Source organism: Leopardus geoffroyi, chromosome A1 (genome assembly GCF_018350155.1).
Source record: "Leopardus geoffroyi isolate Oge1 chromosome A1, O.geoffroyi_Oge1_pat1.0, whole genome shotgun sequence".
NCBI classification, from domain to species: Eukaryota; Metazoa; Chordata; class Mammalia; order Carnivora; family Felidae; genus Leopardus; species Leopardus geoffroyi.
Window position 1 is genome coordinate 114,356,523 of NC_059326.1, and position 22,529 is coordinate 114,379,051.

Below are 22,529 nucleotides of genomic sequence, written 5' to 3' on the forward strand. Positions count from 1 at the left end.
AGCTCCATGCAGCCAGTGCAGAGTCTAGCTTGGGGCTTGAACTCACAGACTGCGAGACCAAACTGAGCAGAAATCAAGAGCTGGTTGCTTACCGAATGAGCCAGCCCAGTGCCCCTCTAATGCATCTTATATGAATTGATTGTTCTCTTAATTGCAGAGTACCAGTCTGCAATTGCAAAACACTTAGAATTGTTTCATTAACATTCCAAATACTTCTAGATAAAATCAATTTTCTTATTAGAAAACAAAAACCATACTCTAAACCTGTATTTTACCTTAGATAATGTTATCTTATGCACAAAACACATTCTTTTAAAACTTATAAAGACAATTTATTTCACATGCAGTTACTTAAACCCTTAGGAAGGTTTGTTTCTTTTATAGTAGAAGCGTGTCTTTTACATTAAGATAGTGATTTGTCCTTGGGGAACTTTATTTTACTAAAGTTCTTCTGCAGTTGGATTGTGACAAAGCTTTGGTTTGTTGGGATTATTTTTCAGCAGCCAATCAGCTAGCCAAATCTATGGAAAAAAGAAAAAAACTCTTAAGTTAATAAACATTTAATTATAAATACTATAAATAACAAATACTACGAATAGTATAAATATACTATATAAACATACACTACAAATAGTATAAATATGTACTATAGCAATTTATTTGTTGTTAAGTAGGCTTCACGCCCAGCGCGGAGTCCAACATGGGGTTCCAACTCACAACCATGAGATCAAGACCTGAGCGGAGATCAAGAGTCAGATGCTCTTTTGCTAAGTTTATTTATTTATTTTGAGAGAGAGAGAGAGAGAATAACCATGTGCACATGTGAATGGGGGAAGGGGCAGAGAGAGAGGGAGAGAGAGAATCCCAAGCAGGCTCTGCACTGTCAGCACAGAGCCCTACATAGGGCTGAAACTCATGAACCGTGAGATCATGACCTGAGCTGAAACCAAGAGCCAGATGCTTAAGCCAATGAGGCACCCAGGTGCCTATATCAATTTAAAACCTAGTACTATATCAATTTAAAACCTAGCTTTCAAAATCACTCTAAGAATGAGAAAATGACTATTAAAAAATTAAAACATTAAGTTTTATATTATGCAAGATTATCAAGTAGAGATCCAAACTGGCAAAGAAGTAAAACTATTTCCTTTTACAGATGACATAATCCTATATATAGAAAATCCCAAAGAATCCACAAGAAAGTTACTACAACTACTAAATGAATTTGGTCATTGTTGAATCCAGACAAGATGACTTCAAAGACCATGTTTAGTAAATGGAACCAGAGGTATCTTTTTCTTTTCTTTACATTGTTCAGTAGTTTCAGGTTTCTTACTAAATAAACAGATGTTATTGTCACAATGAAAAGGAATTATTAAAGAAATAACCTAGGAGTGCCTAGGTGGCTCAGGTGGTTTGAGTGTTGGACTCTTAATTTTGGCTCAGGTCATGATCTCACAGGTCACGGGATAGACCCCCATCAGGCTCTGTGCTGCCAGCACGGATCCTGCTTGGGATTCTTTCTGTCCTTCTTTCTCTGCCCCTCTCCTGTGCACATGTGCATACACTCTCTCTCTTAAAATAAGTAAACATTTAAAAAAAGTAAAAAGTCCTGCCTAGGGGCACCTGGCTGGCTTAGTCGATAGAGTGTGTGACTCTTGATCTCAAGGGTCGTAAGTTCAAGCCCTACATTGGATGTAGGGATTACTTAAAATAAGTAAATAAAATATAATAAAAAAAGAAATAACGTTTGTTTTTGGTAAAAGTGACAAAATTAGTAGGAGAAATTAAATCTTTGTCTTCCAAAGGGGATTCCCTTTGAGAATGGTAACAGAGGCTAGAGATAACTATTTTATCAGGGCTGGTATTGAAATAACCTTCCCAGGGGCACCTGGGTGGCTCAGTCCGTTAAGTGTCTGACTTTGGCTCAGGTCATGATCTTGCACTCCATGAGTTTGAGCCCCGTGTCAACACAGAACCAGGAGCCTGCTTTGGATTCTGTCTCTGTCTCCCTCTGCCCCTCCCCCACTCATAATTTGTCTCTCACTCTCAAAAATAAAATATACATTAAAATTTTTTTTAATTTTTAAAAATGTTTTTATTTATTTTTGATACACAGAGAGACAGAGCATGAGCAGGGGAGGGGCAGAGAGAGGAGACACAGAATCTGAAGCAGGCTCCAGGCTCTGAGTTGTCAGCACAGAGCCCGACGCAGGACTCGAACTCACAAGCTGTGAGATCATGACCTAAACTGAAGTCAGACTCCCAACGGACTGAGGCACCCAGGTGCCCCCGAAAATATTTTTTAAATAACCTTTCCTGAGTTGCCTGGAGGACTCAGTGGTAAGATCATGCCACTCTTGATCTTGGGGTTGTGAGTTCAAGCCCCACGTTAGGCACAGAGCTTACTTTAAAAAAATAAACACAGGGGTGCCTGGATGGCTCAGTTGGTTAAGCGTCCGACTTCGGCTCAGGTCATGATCTTACAGTCTGTGAGTTCAAGCCCCGCATGGGGCTCTGTGCTGACAGCTCAGAGCCTGGAGCCTGCTTCACATCCTGTGTCTCCCTCTCTCTCTGCCCCTTCCCTGCTCATGCTCTGTCTCTGTCTCAAAAATAAAATAAACATTAAAAAAAAAAAATTAAAAAAATTAAAAAAAATAAACACAATAAAATAACCTTTCCTCATTATCTCTGAGTCTTCAAATGAGTGAGAGTACCTGTAAAGAAGGAACCAGGAAGACACTTGGCCCTTGACAAGCACCCTAGTTCCTCCTATCCAAACATTCTTTCACCTGACTGAGCGGTAATGAAGTATCTAGGGATGTGAACAAATATAAATTTTCTAAGGGTGCCTGGGTGGCTCAGTTGGTCCGATCTTAGTTTCAGCTCAGGTTATGATCTTAAAACTTATGGGTTTGATCAAGCCCTGGGTCAGGCTCCATGCTGACAGCACAGAGCCTGCTTGGGATTCTCTCTCCCTCTCTACTTCCCCCCACTAGCTCTGTCTCTCTTTCAAAATAAATCAATAAACGTTAAAAAAGTTTTCTATGAAAAAAAGTTAGATATCATTAAAAATTAAAATGTTGAGGGGCGCCTGGGTGGCGCAGTCGGTTAAGCGTCCAACTTCAGCCAGGTCACGACCTCGCGGTCCGGGAATTCCAGCCCCGCGTCGGGCTCTGGGCTGATGGCTCAGAGCCTGGAGCCTGTTTCCGATTCTGTGTCTCCCTCTCTCTCTGCCCCTCCCCTGTTCATGCTCTGTCTCTCTCTGTCCCAAAAATAAATAAACGTTGAAAAAAAAAATTTAATAAAAAAATAAAAAAATAAATAAAATAAAATAAAAATGTTGAGAGGCATTTGGGTGGCTCAGTTGGTTAAGCATCCGACTCTTGATCTCAGCTCAGGTATCGATCTCAGGGTCATGAGTTCAAGTCCCAAGTTGGGCTCCCTGCTGGGCATGAAGCCTACTTTTTTGTTTTTTTTTTTTTTTTTCAACGTTTATTTATTTTTGGGACAGAGAGAGACAGAGCATGAGCGGGGGAGGGGCAGAGAGAGAGGGAGACACAGAATCGGAAACAGGCTCCAGGCTCTGAGCCATCAGCCCAGAGCCCGACGCGGGGCTCGAACTCACGGACCGCGAGATCGTGACCTGGCTGAAGTCGGACGCTTAACCGACTGCGCCACCCAGGCGCCCCTGAAGCCTACTTTTAAAAAAATAATTTAAAAAATAATTTTGAATGTATTTAAATATATATTTAATTTTATCATGTGATTATATAAATCATACACAAAAACAATGCTCTGTAATTAAAGGATGCAGTATTGAAAATGTATTTAGAAACAATGTTTTTTCTTTGTTTTGTTGGAACAATTTTTAAAAAATTTTTTTATTATTTTTTTTAATGTTTATTTATTTCTGAGATACAGAGAGGCAGAGTATGAATGGGGGAGCAGCAGAGAGAGAGGGAGACACAGAATCAGAAGCAGGCTCCAGGCTCTGAGCTGTCAGCACAGAGCCCAATGCGGGGCTCGAACTCACAAACCGTGAGATCATGACCTGAGCTGAAGTCAGTTGCTAAACCGACTGAGCCACCCAGGTGCCCCATTTTTTAAATTTTTTAATGTTTATTTATTCTTTAAATTTTTTAATGTTTATTTATATATTTTTTTTTGAGAGAGAGAGAGAGTGCAAGCAAGAGTGGGGGAGGGGCAGAGAAAGAGGGAGACACAGGATCCAAAGCAGGCTACAGGTTCCCAGCTGTCAGCAGAGGGCCTGATGCAGGGCTTGAACCCATGAACTGAGAGATCATGACCTGAGCAGAAGTCGGATGCATAACCGACTGAGCCACCTAGGTGCCCCTAAAAACAATATTTTTTAAGAAGTAAAACACAGTAAGAGAATAAGTAATCCAAAGTTACACATAAGGGAGTATCCAAAATGTGTAAGAGATAGTTCTTAAAATGCTCATTCACTGTTTCAAAAAATTTAATGTTTAAAATATTAAAACTATGGGCGCCTGGGTGGCTCAGTCGGTTGAGGGTCCGACTTCAGCTCAGGTCATGATCTCACGGTCCGTGAGTTTGAGCCCCGCGTTGGGCTCTGGGCTGACAGCTCAGAGCCTGGAGCCTGCTTCCAATTGTGTCTCCCTCTCTCTCTGCCCCTCCCCCGTTCATGCTCTGTCTCTCTCTGTCTCAAAAATAAATAAATGTTAAAAAAAAAATTAAAAAAAAAATTAAAACTATAGACAATTTCTTTAGAGTGAATAAAAACATTTCTTACAAAAGGATCTGCTGGTTTCTCCTTACAAAGGGCTGTGAGTCCTTTAAGCAGAGTTGGTGTTACATATAAATTTAAATAGTCCTTAGCAGCTTGTCCAACTGGAATAGGCTCAATAATCACTGTAAACACAAATGTATTCCCATTAAAATTAATACAAATGATGAAATATTATACAATCATTACAAAAGAAGAAATTTTAGTGGCATGATACTTACAAAGTTTTTTTTTAAAAAAGGAAACAAAACTAGAATATAGCATACATAGTTTGTTCAAAAACACATAAGCACACACAGAGAAATAATAAGACTATATAAGACAGGCAAGAAACATACCAAAATGCTAACAGTGATCATGTATAAAGTTCTGATTATGTTTTCTACTATATCCTTGCCTGCTTTTCCATTTCCATATTTTTTATAGTAAATATCACAATGGACAATGTCATGAAAAAGAAAAATATGAATATCATGTAAAATCTAGGAGATTAATTAATTCCAACAATTAATTGCTGCCAACAAAATGGCAGGCACTTTACAAAGTGGTATAGATATAACGGTGTACGTGTATTTCTTGTTCTCTTATAGACTACTGAATATACACATAAAATCTATTTGTGTCTATGTAATATATATTAACAGTCCTGCTTATTTTTCAAGTTTTTAAATAAATTATATAACATATAGGAAAATTTTAGTCTTTTTAGCTTTGTTTGAACACTATGTAGGTCAATCAGACTCATAGTACCAAAGAATATATTTATACAAGGAAGAATGTAGTTTACAGTCTTAAGTCTTTTGAGGATGACCTCCATTAATGTGCAACTTTCAATAAAGATGGGGATGCAAAGCTACTGATCTCACATGTTCAGATCTAAATCATTACTGGCCCAAGGAAAAAGAGGGTGGGAAGACAGATTTCTGTGTGACTAGTATATGGGCTCAATCTCAATGAGAGGTACAACTAACAACAGGAGAGTCCTTTGCCAGGATGGCAGGTAAAGCTAGAAAACGTCACAAGGGATTGGAATAAAAAGTTCCTTTCCTATTAGTCTCATTATAGCACTCTTTTTTGTACTGATTGTTGTAATAATTTTTAGTTACATAAATATTTAAGTTAATTTTGAAGTGGGGTGGGAGGTTACAAGAGCATATGTGTGTGCATAGGGGAGAGGCAGAGAGAGAGGGAGACAGAGAATCCCAAGCAGACTCCTCACTGTCAGTGTAGAGCCTGACATGGGGCTTGAACTCACACACCATGAGATTATGAGATTATGACCAGAGCCAAAATCAAGAGCTGGAGTGAATGAGCCACCCAGGTCCCCCTCCTCAGTGATTAATTATGTTTTAACACTTTTTCATGTGCTTATCAGCCATTCATATATCTTTTGTGAAATGTTTATTAAAATCTTTTCTGTGTTTTTTTTTTAATTTTTAAGGTTTTATTATTTATTTGTTTATTTATTTTAGAGAGAGCAAGAGCATGCACATTTAGGGGAGTGGAGCAGTGGGAAAGAGAGAACCTCAAGCAGGCTCCAGGTTCAGCACAGAGCCTGATGTGGGGCTGGACCTCATGACCCTGAGCTGAAATCAATAGTTGGATGCTCAACTGACTGAGCCACCCAGGCGCCCCTGAAAGGTTTATTTTTAAGTACTCTCCACACCCAATGTGGGGCTTGAACTCACAATGCTGAGGTCAAGAGTCACATGCTCTACTGACTAAGCCAGCCAGGTGCCTCTGCCTGATTTTTAATTGCCTGCCTTCTTTTTACTGAATTGCAAGAGTTCTTCATAAATTCTAGATACAAGTCTTTTATTTCATAAGATTTGCAAATATTTCTTATCACACTCTGTGGCTAATCTTTCCAATATTTTTAATGATGGCTTTTGAAACATAAAAGCTTTTAATTTTGATGTAGTCTAATTTATCAGTATTGTCTTTTATGGATCATGTTTTGAGGTCATACGCAAAAATCCTTTGTCCAACTCAAGGTCATGAAGATTTTCCATGTTTTCTTCTAGATATTTTTAGCCCTTATGCTTAGGTCTATGATCCATTGTTGTTAAGTTTTCTAATTGGTAAGAAAAGAGGATCTGAGTTCTTTCTCTTTTTTGGCATGAGGATATTCAGTTATCTTATCATCATTTGTTGAAAAAGACTATCTTTTCCCCATCAAATTGTCTAGGCACTTTTGTTGAAAGTCAATCGACCATAAACGTATTTATGTAAGTATTTATTCCTAGATTCTTAATTCTGTTTCATTGATTAATATGACTCATACAATACTGCCTTAGTTACTGTGGTCTCATAGTAAGTTTTGGTTTTTTTTGAGTTTATTTATTTATTTTGAGAGAGAGAGAGAGAGAACAGGGGACAGGCAGAGAGAGAGGGAGAGCGAATCCCAAAAATTTCTGCACTGACAGTGCGGAGCCCAATGTGGAGTTGGAACCCCTGAACTGTGAGATCAAGACCTGAGCCAAAATCAAGAGTCCAATGCCTAATTTGACTGAGTTGAAATCAGGTTAGTGGAAGTTATCAAACTTTGTTCTTTTTGAAAATTGTTTTAGCTTGTCTAGATCTTTTGCAATTATATATACATTTTTTTTAAATTTTTTTTTCAACGTTTATTTATTTTTGGGACAGAGAGAGACAGAGCATGAATGGGGGAGGGGCAGAGAGAGAGGGAGACACAGAATCGGAAACAGGCTCCAGGCTCTGAGCCATCAGCCCAGAGCCCGACGCGGGGCTCGAACTCACGGACCGCGAGATCGTGACCTGGCTGAAGTCGGACGCTTAACCGACTGCGCCACCCAGGCGCCCCTATATATACATTTTTTAATGTTTATTTATTTCTGAGACAGAGGGAGAGCATGAGTAGGGGAGGGGCAGAGAGAGAGGGGGACACAGAATCCGAAGCAGGCTCCAGGCTCTGAGCTGTCAGCACAGAGCCCGATGCGGGACTCGAACTCAAAGATTGTGAGATCACGACCTAAGCCAAAGTCAGACACTCAACCGACTGAGTCACCCAGGTGCCCACAATTACATATACATTTTAAAGTCAGCTTATCAACTTCTACATAAAAGAATGCATGGATTTTGACAGGGATTGCATTAATTGATCAATTTGGAGAGAAATGCCATCTTGACAACATTGACTCTTCTGATACATCAACGTGTGAGGTCTATTCATCTTAGATAGTCTTTGATTTCTTTCAGCAATGTTTTGTGTTTTTCATTGTACAAGAATTGTACTTCTTTTGTTAAGCTTATTCCTAAGTATTTTATTATTTATTTAATTCCAGTATAATTAGTATACAGTGTATTATATTAGTTTCAGGTGTACAATATAGTGATTCAACAATTCTATATACTACTCAGTGTTCATCAAAATAAGTGTACTCTTAATCCCCACCACCTATTTCACCCAACACCCAACCCAGCTACCCTCTGGTAACCATCAGTTTCTTCTCTGTTTTTTTTGTTGTTCTCTATTTTTAAAAGTCTAATTTTTTTTGTCTCTTTTTTTCTTTGTTCATTTTGTTTTGTAAATCCCACCTATGAGTGAAATAGTATTTTATTATTTTTGATGCTATTGTGAATGAAATTATTTCCTTAACTTTCGTTTTGGATTGTTCCTACCTCATCTACTTTTGCTGACCATTTATTATTTGTCTCTAGCAACTAGGGCCGGATGAATTAATGTGAAAAAAAAGAATCTTTTCATGTTTCTTACAGAGATGAACCTTCATTGAACTTTTTGAAGCTTTCTAATAATATTTATAGTTTATACACTGCATTGCATATTTATTTTTATAGATTTTTAATATGTGATCATTTTGAGAGCAGGGACATATTCATCTTTGTATTTCTGGCACATAGTAGGTAATACAAAAAATTTGTTGAAGCAATGGAATGTAACAAAACTTTGAGTTAGCCATCTCAAATCAAAGGGAAGCAAACTATATTTTTCAAAGGTTAGGAACATGTCTTTGAATATCTTTATAACTTGCTTGAGTGACTCATCATACTGAGTTTTGCACATAGTTCTTTTCATTTTTTTTAATGTTTATTTTATTTATCTTGAGAGAGCATGTAAGCAGGGGAGGAGCAGAAAGAGAGGGAGAGAGAGAGAACCCCAAGCAGGCTCCACACTGTGGTGCAGAGCCCAATGTGAGACCCAAACCCACAAACCACAATATCATGACCTGAGCCCAAACCAAGAGCCAGATGCTTAACTGACTGAGTCACCTAGGCATCCCACTGCACATAGTTCTTGAGTGACTAGTAAGCAAGAGGGAGCTCATATCCCTAACTGAGAATTTACTCCAGAGAGCTTCACATTCTCACAGCAAAAGATCTGCAACATGGTAGGTAATTAATCTTTACATTTATCCTGCAACAGCTGCTTCTCAAATGTCTGACTTTATCTCGTAAACTCATGTCTAGAGGGCTAATTAATGGTAAAATCAAAAGCAATCTAAAATAACATTTGAGGAATATAATCCTATGAGTAAGAAGAGCTTTCAAAAAAAGGACTAGAAAAAACAAAACAATAATAGGAGTTAATATTTGAGCACAGATGCACAAGACATTTTAAGAATTTTATATATATATATATATATATATGTATACATTTAACCCTAACAATATCCCTATTAGGTAGGAAGGTACTAATCTATTTGCATTTGACTGATGAGAAGAGAAAGACTCACAGAGAGGTTAGATGTCTGGAGCCAGAAGAAAAGTCTAATTCGTTAGTACCTAGACTAAATCTAAGTACTATCACATTAAAAAGACACTTCATGGGGGCACCAGTTGGCTCAATCATCAGAACATGTGACTCTTGATCTCAGGGTCGTGAGTTTAAGCCCCACATTGGACATGAAACCTACTTAAAAAAATAAAGGGGGGCGGGGTGTGGGTGGCTCAGTCAGTTCAGTGTCTGACTTCAGCTCTGGTCATGATCTCGCGGTTCTTGAAATCGAGCCCCATATTGGGCTCTGTGCTGACAGCTCAGAGCCTGGAGCCTGTTTCAGATTCTGTGTCTCCCTTTCTCTCTGCCTCTCCCCTGATTGCTCTTACTCTGTGTCTCTGTCTCTCTCCTTCTCAAAAATAAATAAACATTTTTAAAAATTTGAAAAAAAGACATTTCATGTTTGAGATATAATTCAAAACAATATAGAAGATTGAGAAGTAGAAGCAGAGGTTATAGATGAAATAAGACTGACCAAAATTATTTAAATTGGGTGATAGTTTCATTAAGGGTTTATTACACTATTCTGTCTACTGTTGGTTATGTTTGGAGTTTTCTACAATAAACAATTCCAAAAAGATACCCTAATGGAAAGGATATGTGACAGAAATTAGTAAGAGCAAAATATATACAAATCCTTTTGGGTACAAATATCTATAAACAGGTGTTGTGGGGTGTCTGGCTGGCTCAGTTGGGCCCCATATTGGGTGTAGAGACTGCTTAAAAATAAAAAAGTAAAACAAAACAAAACAAACAAAAAAACACACCAGGTTTTGTTTAAGAATCAGGACTTTTAAAGTTCCAAGAGAGTTTTCAGTTTTCTTTGAATAAATCCTCCATAGAAAATACTGAGAAATAAGTCTAAATGACTTAAAAAAAAAAAAAAAAAAGGCCAAAAAATATTCTATGCTTCTCAATGCTGTAAGTTTTTTGAATGTTTATTTATTTTTGAGAAAGAGAGAGCTCAAACAAGCGGGGGAGGGCCAGAGAGAATGGGAAACAGAGGATCTGAAGTGGGCTCTTCACTGACAGCAGAGAGCCCAATGCAGGGGCCAGGGGCTCGAAGACACCAACCGTGAGATCATGACCTGACCTGAAGTGGGATGCTCAATTGACTAAGCTACTCAGGCACTCAAATGCTTTACATTAAAAAAAAGATGTTTATTTATTTTGAGAGAGAGAGAGAGAGAGAGAGAGAGAGGGCACGCATGAGCAGGGGAAAGGCAGAGAGAGAGAGAGGGAGAGAGAAAAAGAATCCCAAGCAGACTCTGCACTGACAGATGGGGCTCCATCTCAGCAACCATGAGTCATGACCTGTGCCAATATCAAGACTTGAATGCTCAACCAAGGGAGCCATGCAGGTGCCCCTACATTTTTTTCTGTACAACAGAAATCACCAAATTTTCTTCCTGATCTAAAAATATTACTGAAATAAACTAAAAACCTCAATGCTGTTCTTTATTATGCCCATTTCCAAAAGGTTTACAACGTCCATAACAGGATGGAAAAAAAAAAAAAATGGGCCTGAGAACTATTAATTTCACAACTGCACGAGTATTCATTACGCAACCAGTAGAGAAAATGTTACATCTATCCTAATTTCCAAGGGAGATTCTTTTTTTCATGTGTAACAAACTTTACTGACTCATTAGGGATAACTTAAGGAATTGCAACAAAGGAGAAGAAAAACCCTAAATAGGGCTAGTCTAAGAGAAAAGATAAAAAAAGCAAACCCTTCTCAAAAGATGCCCTAGAGGGCACAATTTAGTTATGAGGGAAATAGTGAGTTTTCCATTTTTGGCTTCAGAGTTTTAAGTAACTATAACTTGAAAATATGACAAAATATATTGGAGAAAACCCCTGCTATTTTTCTTTCCAGCTCTATCACCCAAATAAAAGAAAAAGCAAACAATAGGAACATGCAATACTCATCGATAACTCACCTTCAGGAAACATGAATCGAATTTCTCTTTCTGCTGCAGCAAAGTCATTACTCCCATGAAGTGCATTCCTTAGGTCATCTGTGCCATAAATTGCCCTTAGACTAAAAGCAAGTTAGAGATGATAACCATCCAATGTGATATCCTTTCCTTACTCTTTACATATGCATTCTGCTCAGGAAATTTACAGAAGCATTGCCACTTCTCACATATATGTAAGTTTTAATCTATTTTGATTTTAAGCCTAAACCTATCTAGATGAGGGTCAAATATATTTAAATCTGCAGGAGAGATACACTGGGAAAATAGGAGTTCTCTGGGTTAAGAAGAGGTGGTGTTTTGTGAGAAGTGAAAAGGCAATGCATATTCAAAAGTGCAAGAATTCAATGTCCTCAAGTTCCCAAACTTTAATGATAATGCTGAAAATCTGGTTTTATGGCCCTTTATTACCAATATTATTTTAAAAAGCCATGCCAATTTTCCTATGAAAAATCCCACTTCAGTGGCGGTTTGATTCAAGGATGAGAGAAGAATGAGGCTAATCAACCATGAATCAGACATTCCCTGAAGCCTTTTGTGGCATTTAGTATTAACACAGACATTTAAATAGCTACAGTGTAAAACTGACCCCCCCTACCCCAACCAAAATACCAAAAAGTTGATTTAGGAAAACTTTCAAATGCAAAGACACTCCTATTATAATGAAATCAGTTTTTTGTTGTTGTGGTTTTTTGTTTTTGTTGGATTCCTTTTTTCCCCCCTAGGAAAGTTACCTGTCTGGGTGTGTCTCCTTAGCTACTAAGGTATTACTTGGTCCCAAAAGTTCTTTCCAGTAAGAGATGGCTTTATGTCTAGCTAATATCATGGCAACAAGTGGTCCAGAACTCATGTAAGCTGTCAAATTGGGGAAAAACATTTTCCCATACTGTTCCACATAAAAGTTACTACAGTGCTCAGGGCTGAGATGTAGTTTTCTTCTCTATAAGAAAAACAAAGTCAACAAAAGTATTTAAAATGACAATTCAATAACAACTCATTGTCATTAGTAACTTGAAATTAATACTAATCTCATTACAAATTTGAGATTTTTGGATTATGAAGAAAGGGAGAGGGAAGAAAGTTAAATGTAGGCTATAAATAAAATTCTGTAAGTTATTTAACCAACCCTTGCTCACTGTTGATATGAATGTAAACTGGCGAAACCACTTGGAAAACAGTATGGAGGTCCATCAAAATATTAAAAATAAAACTACCATATGACCCAGATCAAGATGTCATATGGGGGCGCCTGGGTGGCGCAGTCGGTTAAGCGTCCGACTTCAGCCAGGTCACGATCTCGCGGTCCGTGAGTTCGAGCCCCACGTCGGGCTCTGGGCTGATGGCTCAGAGCCTGGAGCCTGTTTCCGATTCTGTGTCTCCCTCTCTCTCTGCCCCTCCCCCGTTCGTGCTCTGTCTCTCTCTGTCCCAAAAATGAATAAACGTTGAAAAAAAAAAAAATTTAAAAAAAAAAAAAAAGATGTCATATGGATCAAGGATGTGTATGTATGTTTGCATATATATTGTATATACACTTTAAAATATATATATATAATGGAATATTAATCAGCCTTGAAAGGAATGAGATCTTGCCATTCATGACAACGTGGATGGACCTAAAGGGTATTATGCTAAGTGAAACAAGTTTGAGAAAGACAGATACCATGATTTCACTTACATGTGGAATCTAATAAAACAAATGAATAAACAAACAATAACAGACTCTTAAATACAGAGAATAAACTGGTAGTTGCCAGGGGGTTGGGAGGGATGAGCAAAACAGATGAAGGGAATTAAGAGGTAGGAACTTCTAGTTACAAAATAAATCACAGAGATGAAAACTACAGCATAGGGAAGAAAGTCAGTAAAATTGTAATAACCTGGTATGGTGACAGATGGTGACCACATTTACTGTGGTAAGCTCTGAGGGATGTACAGAATTGTCAAATCAGTATGTTGTACACCTGAAACTAATATAACATTGTATATTAATTACATTTAAATAAAAAAGAGCTATTTAACCTAAGAAAAACTATTCCTATTTGGCAGTCTCCTTCAATATATGGTTTGTTAATGATGAATTCAGCTTATCTCCTTAAAGTAAAAAGACTACTATCACCAATATTTTGTTAATATATACTTTGTATACATTGAAGTAACAAAATTAGATTTTAGAACATTCCAAATTCATCTTTTACCTATTTGTGTGATATTTTCTTATTTATTGTGAAACTTTCCTACATTATTTTAGGGAGCTGGTCTCATTATGGTACTTAGAAATAACACCCAGTATAATGATGCTATAAACAAGTTTTTCTCTTGAATGTGAAAATTGTGTATTTATTCTGGTTCTGCCATAAATATGTAGATTGACTGTGATGTTAAGAAAAAAGAGTTGGTATTAAGTGTCTCAATTTGAAAGAATATAAATTGTTGAGGGCAAATAAACATTATTTTCTTCACAAATGAGACTATATGAATGAATCAGTAAAAATATCATACAAGTCAGCCATTCTTCTGATTGGAGATCATCCTTCTCTAAAAGCAGCTATTTGAATGCTTTTTAAAAATCATCCATTGGGGCGCCTGGGTGGCGCAGTCGGTTAAGCGTCCGACTTCAGCCAGGTCACGATCTCGCGGTCTGTGAGTTCGAGCCCCGCGTCAGGCTCTGGGCTGATGGCTCAGAGCCTGGAGCCTGTTTCGGATTCTGTGTCTCCCTCTCTCTCTGCCCCTCCCCCGTTCATGCTCTGTCTCTCTCTCTGTCCCAAAAATAAATAAACATTGAAAAAAAAAAAATTAAAAAAAAAAAAATCATCCATTGACGGGGCACACGGGTGGCTCAGCGGGTTGGGCATCCGACTCTTAGTTTCAGCTCAGGTCATGAGCTCGTGGTTTGGGAGTTCAAGCCTTGCATCAGCACGGAGCCTGCTTAGAATGCTCTCTTTCTCCCTGCCTCTCCCCTGCTCATGCTCTCTCTCTCTCTCTCAAAAATAAATAAATAAACTTTTAAAAAATCATCCAATACTACTGTTTCTCAGTTCCACTAAAGGTGGATCATGAAGGAAAAGACTCAAAATATAAAAGAGGGATTCAAAGCCCTCATTAAGGAAAACTTCTGGCTAGAATAAAGATGATCAGAATGTGAATAAATCACTAGGTCAAAGCTACAAATCTCCATATTTAAGGCAGAGAGCTATCTTTCTAAAGTGGGTTAGATGTTCCTAAGAGTATAGTGTGAAATTTACCAAGGGATCTCTTAAAACTTCTAATACTATCATGTATCCTCAGGTTTCAGAAACTTGGCCAAACTGCCTAAAGCAAGAAATGGGAAGATGCTTACCTAGGTGGGTCAGCATTGCTGTAAACAGGCTCTACTGACAAACTTAACATTCTCACCAGCCAAGGATCAGCTACCACAAAACAGGTGCTTGGATCTGTTCTCATACTGAAATTCATATAGTCAACAAAATGAAATTCGAGAAATTATAAAACCGCCTGATTTAATATAATCCTTGATTCTTTATTTAAAATAAAGATGTGTCAGTATTTGTGATTCTTATGCATATTGGTATGGGGGGTTTGTTGCTGAGTTAAAAATAAAAATTTGATCTGTTAAAATGTAAGCCCTTGTCACACACCCTTGTTAAAACCAAGGGAACCCACCTTCTGCAGGTGTGCCACCTAATGCAGCATACTTACAAAAATTAAGAGCTCCTTTTATTTTTTTAAGTTTATTTATTTTGTGAGAGAGGTGGGGGAGGGGCAGAGAGAGGGAGGAGAGGAGAGAAATCCAACCAGGCTTTGCATACTCAGGGCAGAGCTCCATGTGGGGATCAAATGCAGGAACTGAGAGGTCATAACCTAAGCCAAAATCAAGAGTCAGAAGCTTAACCGACTTAACCACCCAGGCACTCCAAGAGCTTTTTTTAAACTAAAATTGGGGGGCACCTGGGTGGTTCAGTCGGTTAAACGTCCGACTTTGGCTCAGGTCATGATCTCACGGTTTGTGAGTTCAAGCCTCACATTAAGCTTGCTGCTGTCAGCATGGAGCCTACTCCGGATCCTATGTCCACCCCCAACTTGTGCGCCCTCTTTCTCAAAAAATAAAGTGGAATTAATACTGAATCAGTAAATATTGGTTGATTTAAAATTACATCGGGGCACCTGGTTGGCTTGGTCGGTGAAACACGCAACTCTTGGTCTTGGGGTTGTGAGGGTAAATATTTTCACAAAGAGAAGTAGTATTAAATGATATCAAAAAAGGAACCATTAGTTTCTAAAAGAAGAAAGACTGCCACCTACTGAAAGGATACATCATTTTTCAGGTTTTCCCTAGATGGGACAAGAAAGCCTCAAGTTCAATGGACTCCCAACTACAATAAAGCCTGCTTTAAAAGCATACAATACAAAGAATAAATACTATACAACTCTACTTACATGACACATCTAGAAAAGTCAAAGTCGGAGAGACAGAAAAAAACAGAATAATAGTTACCAGAGGCTGAAAAGAGGGGTAAACAGAATGAGTGATTAATAAGCAGTCTCAGTTTCAGTTGACAAAAATTCTGGAGATGGAGAGTGGTGATGGCTGCACAACAAAGGGAATGTACATAATGGTACTGAACTGTACACCTAAAAATGGTGAAAATAGTAAATTTTATGTTGTGTATATTTTATCACAATTAAAACAAACAAAAAAAAGCATACAGTATACCAAGGCCTTCTTTGCTATGAAGTTTACTGCTGATTAGGGAAAGTGTTAAATATTACCATTCACACTAATTTTTCATTCATAATTTAATTCATACTTAAATTTTCACTAATTATTTTTACTAAAATTTTTTTTGTTTACTTTTGAGAGAAACAGAGACAGAGTATGAGTGGGGGAGGCACAGAGATAGAGGGTGACAAAGAATCTGAAGTAGGTTCTAGGCTCTGAGCTGATGCTTAACTGACTAAATCACCCAGGCACTGCCCTGGGTAACCGTTTTTAATCTCCTAGTGTTTCATTTGCAAATGTTGGCAAACATGAATATATATTACTTTTTCTCTTTCTACCACACAAGATTTTTATACACTGCTCTGCATCTTATTTTTTCCATAGCAGGACACAAACAGGTTCCTCTTTTTTCATTTTACAATTAGCTGCATTGTATTCAATTTGGTGGTTTCACCAGAGTTTACTTAACTAATTCTTTTTCTAAAGACTTTTTTTTTTATTTCATTTTTTAAAATTTACATCCAAATTAGTTAGCATATAGTACAACAATTTCAAGAGTAGATTCCTTAGTGCCCCTTACCCATTTAGCCCATCCCCCCTCCCACAACTCCTCCCATAACCCTCAGTTTGTTCTCCATATTTATGAGTCTCTTCTGTTTTGTCCCCCTCCCTGTTTTTATATTATTTTTGTTTCCCTTCCCTTATGTTCATCTGTTTTATCTCTTAAAGTCCTCATATGAGTGAAGTCATATGATTTTTGTCTTTCTCTAATTTCACTTAGCATTATACCCTCCAGTTCCATCCACGTAGGTGTAAATGGCAAGATTTCACTCTTTTTGATTGCCGAATAATACTCCAGTGTATAGATATACCGCATCTTCTTTATCCATTCATCTATCGATGGACATTTGGGCTCTTTCCATGCTTTGACTATTGTTGATAGTGCTGCTATAAACAAGGGGGAGCATGTGTCCCTTTGAAACAGCACATCTGTATCCTGTGGATAAATGCCTAGTAGTGCAATTGCTGGGTCGTAGGGTAGTTCTATTTTTAGTTTTTTGAGGAACCTCCATACTGTTTTCCAGAGTGGCTGCACCAGCTTGCATTCCCATTTTTGAAAAAATTTTTTAATGTTAATTTATTTTTTGAGAGAGAGAGAGTGAGAGCATGAGTGGGAGAGGGGCAGAGAGCAGGGGAGACACAGAATCTGAAGCAGGCTCCAGGCTCCAAGTTGTTATCACAGAGCCTGATGCAGGGCTTGAACCCATGAACCGTGAGATCATGACATGAGCGGAAGTCAGGCACTTAACCAACTAAGCCACCCAGATGCCCCTCTAAATACTTTAAGTAATCTCTATATCCAACTGGGGTTCGAACTCACAACCCTGAGATCAAGAGTAGCATGCTCTACAGACTGAGCCAGCCAGATGCCCCTATTTAACCAATTTTCTAATGCTAGGTTATTTTTAATCTTTTGCTGGAAAATAAACAATACCACAAAAAATAACTTGTATACATATAATGTCATATTAATACATGGGTCACAGGAGGGATCCCCAGCATTAGAAGTGCTGAGTCAAAGGGTAGATGCATCTGTAATATTGATAGATAACTGCAAGGTTCCCTTCTATAGCGGTTGTGCCATTTACTTTTATATTTTTGCCAGATGGTATTTCAGGGCTGTTTTCATTTGCTTTTCCTTGTTAGAGATTGGTCATTTTTTCATATGTTTAAGATGCATTTGTTTTTCTTTTTCTGTGATCATCCACATGATCTATCCTTTTTTCTTTTAAAGTTTATTTTTGAGAGAGAGAGAGCACCAGTTAGTGAGGGGCAGAGAGAGAGTAAGAGAGAATCCTTTGCAGGCTGCACACTGACAGTGCCCCATAAGGAGCCTGAGCTCACCTAAAGCAGGGCTTGAACTCACAAACTGTGCGATCATGACTTGAGCCAAAGTCGGACACTCAACTGACTGAGCCACCCAGGCACCCCAACATGTTCTGCCCATTTTCAACTGAATTTTTATCTTTTTCTAGGAACTCTTTATGTATTAAGGAGATTAGCCCTTTGCCTATCATGAATTGCAAATCTTTTTTCTAAGTTTGTTATTTGCTTTTGACTTTGTTTATAATGTTTACTTAGCTATGCAAAAGTTTATGTTTATAGTTGTATCAATCTTTTCTTTTATGGCTCTTAGACAAGAAACCACAGTAAAAAAAAAAAAAAAAAAAAAAAAAAAAGGCTGTCCTACTCCAAGAACAAAAAGAAACTTAAGCATCTTTTTTTCTACAGTTTATATGTTTAATATTAATTTTTATTTTTTTAATGTTTTTATTTATTTTTGAGAGAGAGAAAGCATGAGTAGGGGAGGGGCAGAGAAAGAGAGAGGGAGACATAGAATCTGAAGCAGGCTCCAGGCTCTTAGCTGTCAGCACAGAGCCTGACTCAGGGCTAGAGCTCACGAGGCAAGAGATCATGATGTGAGCTGAAGTCAGACGCTTAAATGAGTCACCCAGGCAACCCTATGTTTAATTTTTAAATATTTAAATCTTAAATCCATTTGGAGTTTACCCTGGTATACACAGTATAATATTTGAATCCAACTTTTTTTTAACGGTTACAGAATTTTCCTAACATTTATTAAAAAGTTCTTAACCTGAGTCTTTTAAATATATTAAATATTTTATTATACATTCCTGCACTTTTTCCTTATACTTTCTTGTACCATTCCTACACTGAACCTCTACATATCCTCCTAAGCTTATCTGAAATTCCTCATCTTTCCTGAGGACTGAAATTTTCTTTTTTCTTTCATAAAACACTGACAAAACAGACAATATGACACTGTAGAAATAAAAGAAAATTTAAAAATCCTGGAATTTTAAGTAGGGATGGTACAGAAAGGATTACTTAAAATATCCTGGGGCACCTGGGTAACTCAATTGATTGAGTGTCTGGCTCTTGATTTTGGCTCAGGTTATGATCTCACCACTGGTGACATGGAGTCTTGCACCAGGCTGTGTACAGAGCCTGCTTGTGATTCTCTGCCTCCCTCTCTCAATCTCTCTCAAAAACAAATATTTTTAAAAATCCCATTATATTTGATGATAATCTTTTTTTTTTTAATTTTTTTTTTAATGTTTTTATTTATTTTTGAGACAGAGAGAGACAGAGCATGAACGGGGGAGGGGCAGAGAGAGAGGGAGACACAGAATCGAAAGCAGGCTCCAGGCTCTGAGTCATCAGCCCAGAGCCCGACGCGGGGCTCGAACTCACGGACCGCGAGATCGTGACCTGGCTGAAGTCGGACACTTAACCGACTGCGCCACCCAGGCGCCCCGATAATCTTTTTTTTTAAGTTTATTTATTTTTAGAGAGAGGAAGAGAGAGCATGAGTGGGGGAGGTGCAGAGAAAGGGAGGATCTTGGGATCCACACTGTCAGCATGGAGACCAATGGAGGGCTTGAGCCCACAAACTGTGAAATCATGACCTGAGCCGAAATCAAGAGCTGGACATTAATCGACTGAGCCACCCAGGCACCCCTAATGATAATCTTTAACAACACTCCTTTTACATACATTTTCAAACCTCTAACAACTGCAGAATAAGTGTAAGGCTTAACACTTTAAATGTCTGTAATAGTTGAAAAAGAAAATACCAACAGTCCATCAATTGAGGAACAAGTAAATAAAGTGTGGTTCATTCACACAGGGGAGTATTACACAGAAGTTAGGAAGAATGAGAGATTCAGATGTAATAACATGGAATGCTATCTAAGCAACTTTGTTAAGGGAAGAGAATTGTACTATCTTTATGGAGGGAAATGTTTGTAAATGCATTGAAAAATTCTGAAAGGACAGAAAGCTTTAAGTAGTTGCCTTTCCCTGGAAACTGAAACTTGGGTGGGAGAGGAAGGTGGAGGAAAAAGGAATTTTAATTCTCATTTTAGATCCTTTTGAGGTGTGAAAAGCTTTTTAAAACACATATAACTTTTATACTTAAAATAAATGTTAAATTTAAAGCTAAATACTAGCAACTAAACAGGTTAACATGTTTACATAAACATTTAAAAAAGAAAAAAGGAAAGAGAAGAAAAAAACAAGATCATTATGCCCAGAAGTTACCTGAACAATGGTGAATCCAGATCTGAGAATAATATCTTGTATCTCCTCCTCTTTGTCAACAATATCCGGTTTGATAATAGCCAGAGTTTTTTCTACATATATCTGAGGTGGGGGCATTGATATCTGCATTCTGCCTTTTCGATGTAAATTTAGGAGACTCTCCACAGGAATCAACTGCAATGACAGGCATCAACCCCACCCCAAATTTAATGTAATTGTGACTAAGAACAGAGTTATTAGGCGCTTGATTTTATTAACTTATAAAATTAGAAACTGCAGAGTCTTTTTCTATAAGCAGTGTCTTGATAATATGATATGAGGTAGCAGGGAGCCTGGCTAGTTCAGTTCCAGGAGCATGAGACTCTTGATTTCTGGGTGGTGGGTTTGAGCCTCAGGTAGGGTATAGAGATTAAACTAAACTAAAACAAACACCATTTCTCCTCTATGTCTAATTCATGCCCTTGGTTTTCCTAAGCGCTTTCCTTGAGGGGGAGAGGCAAGGGGCAGTCTGAAGGCCTGGGCCTGGCTCAGACTTTCAGGGTTGCAGGTGAAAACTCTGTTGGCCACTCTGCAGCAACTCTCTACTCTAGGGACAGGTAAGCCGCTTCATTCCCACCCCTCCTGGAAGACCACACATAAGGTCTGGCCTGGTTAGAAACCAGGATCGCCAAATTGCAGTGCATTTCCAAAGTGTACTGCAGATTCTGAGCAAGGACCTCATCTATGCACTCACCCTAGTGCCTGCTCCTCTAGTGCCACGTAGCTTGTTGCTAGGAGACCTGAAGCACAGTTCAGGGATGGTGGCTGCACAGGGCCAATCCAGCAGAGGGCCAATCCAGCAGTGTATCACAGGCTCTGGCTGGTTTTTCTTTTTTTTTTTTTTTAATTTTAGTATTTTTTAAATATGAAATTTATTGTCAAATTGGTTTCCATACAACACCCAGTGCTCATTCCAACAGGTGCCCTCAATACCCATCACCCATCTTCCCCTCCCTCCCACCCCCCATCAACCCTAAGTTTGTTCTCAGTTTTTAAGAGTCTCTTATGTTTTGGCTCCCTCCCTCTCTAACCTCTTTTTTTTTTTTTTTCCTTCCCCATGGTCTTCTGTTAAAAGTTTCTCAGGATCCACATAAGAATGGAAACATATGGTATCTGTCTTTCTCTGTAGGACTTATTTCACTTAGCATCACACTCTCCAGTTCCATCCACGTTGCTACAAAAGGCCCTATTTCGTTCTTTCTCATTGCCACGTAGTACTCCATTGTGTATATAAACCACAGTTTCTTTATCCATTCATCAGTTGATGGACATTTAGACTCTTCCCATAATTTGGCTATTGTTGAAAGTGCTGCTATAAACATTGGGGTACAAGTGCCCCTATGTATCAGCACTCTTGTATCCCTTGGGTAAATTCCTAGCAGTGCTATTGCTGGGTCATAGGGTAGATCTATTTTTATTTTTTATTTTTATTTTTATTTTTTTTTTCAACGTTTATTTATTTTTGGGACAGAGAGAGACAGAGCATGAACGGGGGAGGGGCAGAGAGAGAGAGAGGGAGACACAGAATCGGAAAAAGGCTCCAGGCTCTGAGCCATCAGCCCAGAGCCTGACGCGGGGCTCGAACTCACGGACCGTGAGATCGTGACCTGGCTGAAGTCGGACGCTTAACCGACTGCGCCACCCAGGCGCCCCGGTAGATCTATTTTTAATTTTTTGAGGAACCTCCACACTTTCCAGAGCGCCTGCACCAGTTTGCATTCCCACCAACAGTGCAAGAGGGTTCCCGTTTCTCCACATCCTTGCCAGCATCTATAGTCTCGTGATTTGTTCATTTTAGCCACTCTGACTGGCGTGAGGTGGTATCTGAGTGTAGTTTTGATTTGTATTTCCCTGATGAGGAGTGATGTTGAGCATCTTTTCATGTGCCTGTGGGCCATCTGGATGTCCTCTTTAGAGAAGTGTCTATTCATGTTTTCTGCCCATTTCTTCACTGGATTATTTGTTTTTCGGGTGTGGAGTTTGGTGAGCTCTTTATAGATTTTGGATACTAGCCCATTGTCCGATATGTCATTTGCAAATATCTCTTCCCATTCCGTTGGTTGTCTTTTAGTTTTCTTGATTGTTTCCTTGGCAGTACAGAAGCTTTTTATCTTCATGAGGTCCCAATAGTTCATTTTTGCT

The 22,529-nt window shown here is 38.4% G+C and overlaps 1 protein-coding gene across 1 annotated transcript; it reads right to left on the reverse strand.

Annotated features, from left to right (window-relative positions):
• Positions 1-315: 315 nt before the first annotated feature.
• NME5 (NME/NM23 family member 5) lies at positions 316-21,209 on the reverse strand. The gene is made up of 6 exons (XM_045490284.1): positions 21,082-21,209; positions 20,349-20,522; positions 12,241-12,446; positions 11,471-11,571; positions 4,778-4,896; positions 316-521 (listed from the first exon to the last, which is right to left on the reverse strand). The coding sequence occupies exons 2-6, from the start codon at positions 20,475-20,477 to the stop codon at positions 441-443; spliced, it is 636 nt and encodes a 211-aa protein (XP_045346240.1). The 5' UTR covers positions 20,478-20,522; positions 21,082-21,209; the 3' UTR covers positions 316-440.
• Between the last annotated feature and the right edge of the window lie 1,320 nt (positions 21,210-22,529).